We start from the raw sequence: 11223 nt of genomic DNA, 5'->3' as shown, positions 1-11223 counted from the left end.
TCACCTTGTGTTGGGACGTTGCAAGTTAGAATTAGGGATGGCAGTGAAACGGGGGAAAGCGGAGCCCCGCCCCGCCCCGCCCCGTGACCGGGGATGAAGGGTATGGAACCAGGATGGAGGTGGGGACGAAGGTTAAAATCCATCCCCGTTCGGGGATGGAGGGGGGGATGGACATACCCTTTTCGCTGCCCTGCCCCGCCCTGCCTCATCCCCGCCCCGCCCCGTCCCTGCCACTTTTCCACGCCTCATCCCCATCCCGCCTTGCCTCATCCCCGTTTGAACCGAGAATGGAGGACATGAAACGAGGATGAAGGCGGGGGTGGAGGTTAAAATTCATCCCCGCCGGGGATGGAGGCGGGGATGAAGGTTCTAATCTTGAGGCGGGGTGGGGGTGGAGACCTTGTCCCCCGCCCTGCCCCACTGCCATCCCTAGTTAGAATCCCTGTGGTATAGTTGCATAACTCATAGGGGTCTGCCTAACCCCAGCTTTCTCTTTAAAAAAAAATGTGGTATACCTACCACATTTGCCATAATACAAACCTTTTTTTTCATTTTTTTTTTACAGAGAAAGTTGGGGTTAGGCAGATCCCTACCAGTTATACTAATACCATTGAGATTGGAACTTGCAACGTCCCAGAACAAGGTGACGTGCAGAAACTGCTCCTGCGTAACAAGTGGGGCCCGTTGGTCTTTTTTTCATTTTTACCCTTGAGAAAGTTTAGTCTTCCACATGAGATTAATGTATAACTGAACTCTGAAAGGGATGTCTTATGAATAGATTCTAACTTGGAAATAAGGGCATAAGCTGGTGGCATTTGGTTCGGATATACCCATTGCTGAATCCATTATAATCAGATATTGGACTTAGATTTGGATGAAAAGATAGCTAGAAATGAACTATATTCGAAATAGCTTAAATGCTGATTGGCATAACATTTATGGATGTTCGGTTTTGGATTCAGATTGGAATGTAACACTGTACCAAATCCATATCCAATTACTAAGCAAATACTGCTTGTGTTATCCAATCCTCAGGAATAGATTGGTGTGTACTGTTTGTGATATCTGACTTGAATCCAAACCACTTAACATCTACGTTGTCAATGGGTCAGGTTTGGTTTGGACCCAAGTGAGACCAAATATAAATCTGATCTGAGATCCTGGTACCAGGTCTAATCAAACTCATCATAAGAAAAACTATACCAGATCCTATAAGCATTAGATGAATCGGACCCAGACTTTACATCATAAAATAATATTTTTTAATTCTTTTACATTGAAAATTTTAGATCTTAGATAGAACTTGTGTCAGAACCAGGTCTGGTATGAAAATTCACAAACCATATGTGGCTCCATATATCAATAGGACCTTTTGAGTCTGGCCAAGATTATAATGGGACCTCCTTGTTATCACCAAAGCTGGACCCTATAAAGTTTGGTATGGGTTGTGTCCGGGTCAAACCCGACCCAATAATATCTCTTAGGTGAAAAGTTTCACACAAAGAGGGGTAAAGTGTAAGGGCACTGGGAAAGGAGGGCTGATGAGATTGTAATATTTGAAGTATTGGTGTCGTAAATTATGCAACAACCCAGCCGCAAACTTTATCATAGTGAACCATAAAAAAAATACAAAGAAAAGGAAAGCTCTCTCTCTCTCTCTCTCTCTAAAACGGCGTTTTTATAAATAACTGTCTTCTCCGTCGTTTGGATCTCACCGCTCCTCCTCAACCCACCCTTCTTTTTCTCCTCTCGTCCACCATTATTGGTGAATACCGTTCTTGTTTTGATTGATTATCTCGCTCGACCAAATAAAGGAAAAGGAAAAAACATTATCAGAATGCATAGAATGAGCAGGAGGATCGTGCCCTTGGGGAAGGGAATCATCCTTCGAAATCGCAATGTGGCGAGGCCATTCTCCCGCGCGACGGAGAGGGTCTTGGCTGATGAAGGAGTGCTGCCGAGGATGCCCGCCTTCGACTACACGCCCCTTCCCTACGATGGGCCTCCTGCCGCTGACATCCTCCGCAAGCGGACCACATTCCTCAGTCCTTCCATGTTCCACTTCTACAAGCAACCAGTAATAATCCCTCCCCTCACCCTTTTTCCTTTTAATCTTGTCCTTTTTTATATATCTTGAATTATTTTTCTCGCTCTTAATTTATCATATGCGTGCATTTGTGGAATGTTCCTGACGGATGTGTGCACTGTCCGGTTTCCTTCCTAAAATTTAGCCTTTCTAGCTTATCGATCATCGATAAGATTGGTTATGGCTGTTTTTCCGTTTTCACCCATTCACTCTTCAATGATGTCGAAACCCTATGAGACGTTGATTCTTCTCTCACGTCATAACAAAAGTCAGAAAATGTCACTCATTTTGGTGGAATATTAACGAGACATTTCCTTATTTACAAGAAAAAAAGGAATCACAAGGGGTCCTTGTTGATTCCGAATTACATTATTCCAGATCGCATTGATTTGGAATCATTTCTGGTGGGGTGAACCACACCTTGAGGTTTTCGTAACTCACGGGAAGAGTCGGATCCGTAGGTGTCGATGAACCGATTCTTGGTCTGCTGAGTCACCTCATGGGCCGTCCTTACTCGGCTGGTGGATGACAATTAGAAAAAAAAAGGAAAAATGTCGCTTGAATTTGTCCATGGTCTACTCCTTATCTTTAGAATATCATTTGTTTTTATATATTACTCATATTTTTATTTACTTTTATGTACCGACGAGATGTTACCGAGGAAAACTAGACTTTCAAAATATCCCATGAATTTCCTCGCCGAAGTTGGCCTAAGTGCAGGATTTGTGATTATTAAAAGGCCAAAAGTGGCGCCCGTTTTTGTGAGAGTGGGCGGGGAAGGGATATGGGGGTTTCATTTTTGCAAGTTGTTCTGGTTAAATCTGACCCCACGTCACGGTCGATTCTAGAGGAATCGACTTTTGCATGAAAAACATGATTTTTTTTTAATTAGTGTTTTTAAAAACGGTTGATATTTTAATCGCCAAAAAAACTTATACACAAGTTCTGACGATTTAAATGCCAATCTTTACTGAATAAACCATGTAGATCAAACATCCATAGGTATGACGGTAGGGATGACCGGATGCCATTTTGCTGAATCGGTAGGGTCCACAGATTCTTGGTTTCATATCCGAGCTTAGACTACCCAATTATAAAAGAGGGAGGGATAAAAGAAAAAAGAAAAGAAAAGAGACGGTATGTCTAGATTAGTGTTATTCACACGAGTCAGAACCTTACGAACTGGGACCCGGCCGGTTCCCAGGCTAGGCAGAGAGAGAGAGAGAGAGAGAGAGAGAGAGAGGTACTAACCGGTTTGATCTCTTAACCGTCCTAACCTCTTCAGAAAAACATAGTTGCAAGTGTCCTTTTGCTTTTGCTTAATCTGAACCTTCAGATGTAAACCATTACTTATTTACTAAAAAAACATGCTTCAGACTTTATCAATTTAATAAAAAACTTTGACATTTCTTATCATATATCTAATGCTCACGATTGTCAAAGGTTCATTTTTCTTCTTGTGCTCTTTCTAATCTATGAAAAAACACCCTCGATATTTCAAAAGAGGATAAGAAAATTGAATTTAAAGGCACGTTGGCTTTAGTCACAGGTGAGAAAGTAGAAGCTTGATAAAGTAGATGCTGTGTTTATATGATTCAAGGAAAAAAAGGCCAAAATGATTACGGTTGACAATCACAATCACAGCTTGTACTTTTTCATGTTTCCCTAACCTTGAGAAAAATGGTGATTGTGATTTACATTCACAGGATTCAAGAATCACAGGGCATTGCAAACATGCCCAAAGTATACAGTATTAATAGCAGTTTAACCGCTTAGGCACTTGACTTTGGTGCATGTTCTACTTTCCACCATGAGCATGATCCCCAGCTGATGAATATGTCATGGTGCATTTTTTCAGTTGAATGTTGTTGAAGGCAAGATGCAATACTTATTTGATGAAAATGGCCGTCGCTATCTTGACGCGTTTGGAGGCATCGCTACTGTTTGTTGTGGACATTGTCACCCAGAAGTTGTAGAATCCATTGTAAATCAAACAAGGCGTTTGCAACACTCCACTGTACTGTATCTTAATCATGCTATTGCTGAGTTTGCCGAAGCATTAGCATCCAAGTTTCCTGAAAAACTTAAGGTATAGTTGGTAGCATTCTCTAGTTTATAGTCAGCATCTTCTCTGCAGTTCCTTAGCCACAAGGAAGGTTCATATGCCTTGCTTTTAAATGCTCTCCAGGTTGTTTTCTTCACAAATTCTGGTACAGAGGCCAATGAACTCGCCATGATGATTGCACGCCTGTATACTGGTCATCATGACATTATATCAGTTCGAAATGCTTACCATGGAAATGCAGCTGGAACAATGTGTGCAACCGCTCAGTCTATTTGGAAGTTCAAAGTTTCTGTACAGGTATGTTCAATGTTTCTGCGGTTCCTGTAGTTTTTTTCTTTATGGCAATCTACAGAATTATAAATGATGTATTTATAATTTTTACTCATATTTGCATATTTTTATGTATTTTTATCTTTAGAAATTTATTTACCTTTTAATGCTTGCAAGTTGGATTCAAGAGCGACAGGATAATGAAATGAACATTAAGGTTTTGACTTTGTGCACTATGTTATATTTCAATGGTGGGTAAAAGCCAAATGGGTTGACCCAAGTGAGGGCCTAGGCCTTGAGATGAGTCGTTTCTCATTTTAACTAATCATGACAGTGAAGTTTGATCTAGTCATTGACTTTGTTGTGTCACAATATATTAAATTTGACAACATACTTCATGTTAGTTTATATGCACATGTGGTAAGGGTTGTTTATGCACTTTCTTGATGAATTTCTGAACAGAGTGGAGTGCACCATGCATTGAACCCAGACCCATATAGAGGTATTTTTGGTTCAGATGGAGAGAAGTATGCAAAAGATGTACAAGATATCATAGATTATGGAACTTGCGGGTGTGTTGCTGGATTTGTTTCAGAAGCAATACAGGCATGTCTGTTCACTGTCATCAATATTTCTTCATTCACTGTTTTTCTGTCATGTTTGATTCTTTTGGTTAATCTCTTTTCCTGTTTATTTACTCCATTACTTGGGACTCTGTAGGGTGTAGGTGGCATAGTTGAGTTGGCACCAGGATATCTTCCTGCTGTGTATAACACCATCAAGAAAGCAGGTGGTGTTTGTATAGCTGATGAAGTACAATCTGGTTTTGCCCGCACTGGAAGCAATTTCTGGGGATTTGAATCTCATGGTGTTGTTCCTGATATAGTCACAATGGCGAAGGTATAAAATGTGAATGCTTGCAGCATTATGTTTTAACATGGTTGATATGTTGGTTTTTCAGTTAAAGAAACAGCGTTTGACTAGAAATAAAAGTGTAAGTTGATTCTTTAAGAAACCAAAGATCATTTTGATGGTGACAATCATAAATACAGCATTTTATTTGTACATTCCTGAAATTTATGACTGAAATATGAACAAAGTCCCCTTTTACTTTCCTTCTCTTTGCCATAAATTAGTGTTTCAGAGGTGTAATGCTGAATTCAAATTGTTCTTTTTGTCAACTACATGGATAATTAGGGCATTGGAAATGGGATTCCTCTTGGGGCTGTGATTACTACTATTGAGATTGCTCAAGTTTTGACTCAACGTTGTTACTTTAATACCTTTGGTGGGAATCCGGTGTGCACTGCTGGAGGCCTTGCTGTTCTGAGAGTAATTGAGAGGGAAAATCTTCAAGAAAATGCTCTGAGTGTTGGGTCTTATTTGAAAGAGAGCCTTAAGTCCCTCCAGGACAAGTATGAAAGTAAGTTTCTAGAATATTTTCTTTTAGCAAGAAATGTTAGTTGTTTCACCTTAACCTTGTAAGATGCACAGCATTGAACTGCTGAAACATTGTCACATAGAAGATGGGTTTATCAGCCAATGAAAGAGGCTTCGTAATAAAGCCTCATTTCTTTGAATTTAACATGATTTCACAAGTTTGGAAAAAAAATGGCTCAGATTGTTTACAGAAACGATTGCTTACACCATTTTCCATGGGTAACATTTTCTTAAATCATTAGTTGGTGAAATATAGCAGATTTTTTTAATGTTGCTGCTACTAGTTGCTGTTACAGCTGCTAGTATGCTACTGATGCTATTAAGAGCACTGTTTTTTATACTGCTACTACTACTATAGTTCTATTGTGATTTACGGTGCCTTGATGCTTGATCATGTTGTGAATTAACATGCTTTTCAGTTATTGGAGATGTGAGGGGACGCGGTCTAATGATTGGGGTTGAACTTGTTAATGATCGCCAGCTGAAGACTCCTGCCAAAGCTGAGATATTGCATGTCATGGACAAAATGAAAGGTCTCTCTCTCTCTCTCTCTCTCTCTCTCTCTCTCTCTCTCTCTCTCTCTCTCTCTCGTTTGGATGGGCCTAACTGGTTCGCTACTGCTGCTGACTCATCCTCTATTTCACAAGAAAATTGACTTCAATGACAATTTGATGTAAAATGTTTTGGTATCCGATTGGAAGTATGGGTTACTTGTTAAGAATCATTAAACACGACCTGTTATGTTCAGATCATGGGCGATCAGCTAAAGGGTTAAATCATATACTCTATGCCCGTGTATTGTGAAAGAATATAAATAAGCTCGGTGGTTTTAATGTTAGATGGCCCCTATATGTTCTTATAGGTGTTTTGCCATTGATCATTTTTTTTTCTTTTACTGGTTTACTTTGAAACAGATATGGGCGTGTTAGTGGGGAAAGGTGGCTTTCATGGCAACGTCTTTAGAATCACACCACCTCTTTGCTTCACAAAGGAAGATGCTGGTATGTTCCATTTGAAACTCTACATTTTCTCAATAAACCATACCTTGTGCTCCAAGTTTAAGACTGATTTTCAATTGCAGATTTCCTTGTGGATGTCATGGATCATTCAATGGCGGGGCTCTAAGTTCTTTGAAGCTATCCAGTTGTCTATAAACCTACCTATCCCTCTATGCTTCCACCTATGTGTGTGTGACTCGATTTGATTGTATACTAGAGATTGCACTGCTTTTGAAAGAAATAAGTGATCACAAAAAAAAATGGAGAAGGTGAAACACCATCTCGATGTCTCCCATTCTCCTCAGACATAGGAACATTGATCGTACATGTGGAGCTGGGACACCAACTCAGTGTCTCTCTCTTCAAAAGCAGGCACCTTATACTTGGATGCGGACTCTGTGCATGACATTCTCATTAGTTTTGATGGTATTGTTTCCTGTTGGATGAAATTATTTCATTTCTGGTAAAGCATCATCTTATTGTCAAGATTTCAATGTGGGAGAACGTCGATTCTATGTGAAGTTCGCATGTGCATGCGCGAGATGATGATTCTTACTTTCTCTCATCTATCCACCCAATCTTACCTCACAGATGTATTGTACATGATTTGTTTGCCAAGGATAACACTTTGGATCATATGATTTCAAGTCATGAAATTTTGATACATTGTGCCCCATTGTTTTTTGAAGCACTTGTAAAACCAACTTGCATGTTTCAAAAACATCACCCAAAACCTGTTATCTACCAAATAATATAAGATGATCACGTCTATAAGGTCAGACCTAAAAAAACGAAAAAAATGTGAAAAATAGTGTTTTAGGATATTTTTACCCCTATGCAAATATAGCATGACCATCGCAATTCTTTACTTGCGAATGTCTCCAAAATGTGCGAACTTTTGTAAAAAAAAAAAAAAGTCAGCCAGGATGACATGAAGTTGTGAATGTCCTAAAAATGTGTGAACCTCCTTTTACTAAATTCTTTCACATTTATGAATGTTTTCACACATTTGTGAGCATTCTCTTGCCTGTGCCCTTTATGTAATTTTAGTAAAATGAGGTTTGCACATTTTGGGGACCTTAACCATGAGTTGTGGAATGTCATACTATATTTGTGAACGAAAAATGATTTTACTATACAAATAATTTGACTGATTTTTTAAAAACCTTACAATTTTTTATATTCTTGCGATGTCTAAAATCACAAATATTTGACATCGTTAGGGCCCTTTTATTCTTCGCAACTACGAATTGAGATATTTTTGTGATAAAATTGCATCGTTCATTGGCTAGATTCAACTCTTACTTAAATACAGAATCACAAGTTTTTATGCGAATTTAGACTTCACGAACTCGCATAAATTTATTTGCAATTTTTTGGTGAAACTGAAACCAACAAAATCATAAATATCCTACGCTTTTGCATATAATAAAAAAAATTGCATAAAAAAATTTGCAAAACACCTCTCGCAAATAACATATTATTTTATATATATTCTAAAATCACATTAATATATGTGTGAAACACTTGCCATTAATTTTGCAAATAGCTTACTTTTTTGCATGTATTGCATGCTCTTGCATGAAGTTATTTGCGAATATCCAGATATCGCAAATATTGTACTTAAATATTTATGAAACTATGATAAATTTGTGATATTTCTTATTTTTTATGAATTTCTTGAATCATATATAAACTCACTATGGCCTCCAACCAGCTTATTTTTGCAAAATTTTTATGGTTTTTTTTGTCTTTTCTCTTCTACCAGTGGTCTTCAACATGTTTCTCTTTCGATAATTATTTCTAACTCATTTGCGTATATCATACTTGTTGGCATATACATTTCAAAATCTCGTGAAGTATATTTGTGGAAATTCTATTGATCATCAAAAATTAGATAGTTTTAGAAATTTGTTTATCCATGTATAGATAAGCCAATATAATTAACATAGAACTAATTACAGTTGGTTTGCACGAAATCATATAACTTGAAGTTTGAAGTTTAACAATTACAAGGTTCATTTAATATATGGGCTTTCATTGTCTTTTATACCCTTGAAAGCCCTTTCATTCATGTGCTTATACAACTTGATCATACAATTCTTTATATTTATGACATCTTGCTTAAAATAATCTTTTATTAGCAAACAACTAACTACAACGAACATCTCAAATTAGTGAAAAACGGACATATAAGCACATACCTGAGTGAACTTCAATCTCCAGTTTTTCCCTAAGTACTGCATATACTATATGACAAATATACCACGGTCATACCTATAAAACAAGAAAATACCAAGTAAAAGACATGTACATATATGAAATGAGTTAACAAACAAATGCAAAGTTGTTACTCATTCTCTTATTGAGGAATACTCTCCATCCTCTGCACTGTCCAATCCTTGTAACAGTCAAACCCAAATTATGCTTAAAAAAACAAACATGCAACACACGTACAAAAAGGAGATAATAAACATACACAAAAAAATGACTGCATTATTGAGTAAGTTATGTTATCGTACTATTTATTTGAGGTTTTTATCTGTTAAATATGTATTCGACGTAGAATTGTACAACCTAAATTCTTCATGTATATTTTCCAAAGAACCCAGTGCTTGTTGCATTAGTTGAAAGAAATTAAGAGCTGCAACATAAATCTAGTATAATGTCATTGTGCACATGAAAATTTATTTGTAAGTATGCAAAGTTGTGTAAAAACATACCATGTCAACATCAAGAAAATAATACAATATGTTGCTCTCCAAGCAGTCAGTTGCTCAACCTCGTTGCCCTTTAGTTGTGACCATTTGCTTTGAACAAACAAGGTTTACCAGTTAGCTTTTATTAATCGATAGTAAAACAATATAAACATTGCTTTTATATCTCAAAGAAAAATATGAGGTAAGGTAAAAAGGTCTTCGACAAGTTGTCTCTTTTCCTGTCCTCATTGTGAGTCACTTAGAGTCTTTGTATGAATCTTGCTAGATGCTACATAGTAAATGCATTGTGGTAACAAAAGACCAAACAAAATTATGTGCATACGTAACAAAAAAAATAAACAAATTAACGTACAAAACTAACACTTACGTCACTTGCCAAGAGAGTTTTTTTGGCAAACTCATACTCTTTCGGCACTAGGGTGTTCTCTTCTATAGCTTTTTTCTTTCTTATTAACTTGTTCTTAACAACAAAATAAATTGTATACGATTAATATACACATATGATTCAGGATATTACTTATACCTCATGTACGATCGGTTGTTCCTTGCTCTTCGAAACTCAGGGTTCTTTAAATTTCTTCCTTTTATAAGAACGTGTACAACCATACATCTCAAACTACCTAGATATATACATAAATAAGCAATTAATTAAAAAATATTGGATATATATATATATAAAAGTACTTAATTAAAAAATACTAGATATACACACAAAGAAATTATTCATAAAACAAAACTGGATATATATATATATATATATATATATATATATATATATATATATATATATATATATATATATATATATATATATATATATATATATATATATATATATATATATATATTGTTATTCGTGGTGCCACCTATTGTGGCCAACCTCACCACATAGCACTTATATGACACATCCCTGTGTTTTGTTCTCCGTCTATTAACCTTATGTTGTCCTGCTTTGCAAACCAATTTTGGTGGATAGACAACTATAAGAATAGGTGGGGCAATGTATGGAATATTATTAGCCATTGAGAAGAATGAATATTGATTATATGTAGCTCAATATGATTCAACTTTGAACCACTTGTCATGGTAATCTTCTAGTAGGTTGCCCTTATATAAAATGCATGTAATCACATATTCACAAGAAATCTCGCTAACGTGTCACTCTTCATAAGAGCACAAACGCCTCTAAAGATCAACACTGTAACTGTGAGAGTGGTTATAGGCTTCGTACCATTGTTAGAGGCAATGCACTACTTGCACATATATTTGTTGTGCCTTTTTCTTATAGTTTTTCTTTTACCTTCGGCACTACAGTGCCTGTCATATGCTGTCCCACAATCTTTATTTTCTCAAACAGTTTTGTAAGCATGAGACAAAACTTTTCAATAAGTAGAATTAGATGCTTATCATGTATGGTGAGAATCCATGAATTGAAGCTCTTTGCTATATTAAATGTTATTCAGCCATATCTTTTCACTTGAAAGTGACAATTAAGCTAATGTTTCAGATCCACATCAGTGTTAATATAATTATATGCATTTATACTTTGATCATTATAAAAAAAATAATTGCATTGTTGTTTCATGGTTGCTCGAGCTGCAGTCCACCAAAGTGCACTGAGTGGTGAACTAAATTTCTTTGAAA

The 11223-nt window shown here is 36.7% G+C and overlaps 1 protein-coding gene across 1 annotated transcript; it reads left to right on the top strand.

The window, feature by feature from the left end:
- Positions 1-1718: 1718 nt before the first annotated feature.
- Positions 1719-7324, top strand: LOC149845793 (alanine--glyoxylate aminotransferase 2 homolog 3, mitochondrial-like). Its single transcript, XM_089996007.1, has 9 exons — positions 1719-2077; positions 3945-4175; positions 4275-4448; positions 4884-5027; positions 5142-5321; positions 5619-5844; positions 6281-6394; positions 6776-6862; positions 6943-7324. The coding sequence occupies exons 1-9, from the start codon at positions 1838-1840 to the stop codon at positions 6984-6986; spliced, it is 1440 nt and encodes a 479-aa protein (XP_089852133.1). The 5' UTR covers positions 1719-1837; the 3' UTR covers positions 6987-7324.
- The last annotated feature ends 3899 nt before the right edge of the window (positions 7325-11223 follow it).

The sequence above is a fragment of the Nuphar pumila genome, chromosome 2 (genome assembly GCF_984573655.1).
Source record: "Nuphar pumila chromosome 2, dmNupPumi1.hap1.1, whole genome shotgun sequence".
Lineage (NCBI taxonomy): Eukaryota > Viridiplantae > Streptophyta > Magnoliopsida > Nymphaeales > Nymphaeaceae > Nuphar > Nuphar pumila.
The sequence above is the reverse complement of the archived record's forward strand: the minus strand, read 5'-3'. Positions and strand labels throughout refer to the sequence as shown.

What these genes read in the sequence shown, in the direction of transcription:
- LOC149845793 (XM_089996007.1), top strand. Translation starts at nt 1,838, where the DNA reads ATGCATAGAATGAGCAGGAGGATCGTGCCCTTGGGGAAGGGAATCATC. An exon ending in TTGTTTCAGAAGCAATACAG is followed by an intron (nt 5,028 to 5,141) that starts GCATGTCTGTTC and finishes GGGACTCTGTAG; the next exon opens with GGTGTAGGTGGCATAGTTGA. An exon ending in CCTCCAGGACAAGTATGAAA is followed by an intron (nt 5,845 to 6,280) that starts GTAAGTTTCTAG and finishes CATGCTTTTCAG; the next exon opens with TTATTGGAGATGTGAGGGGA.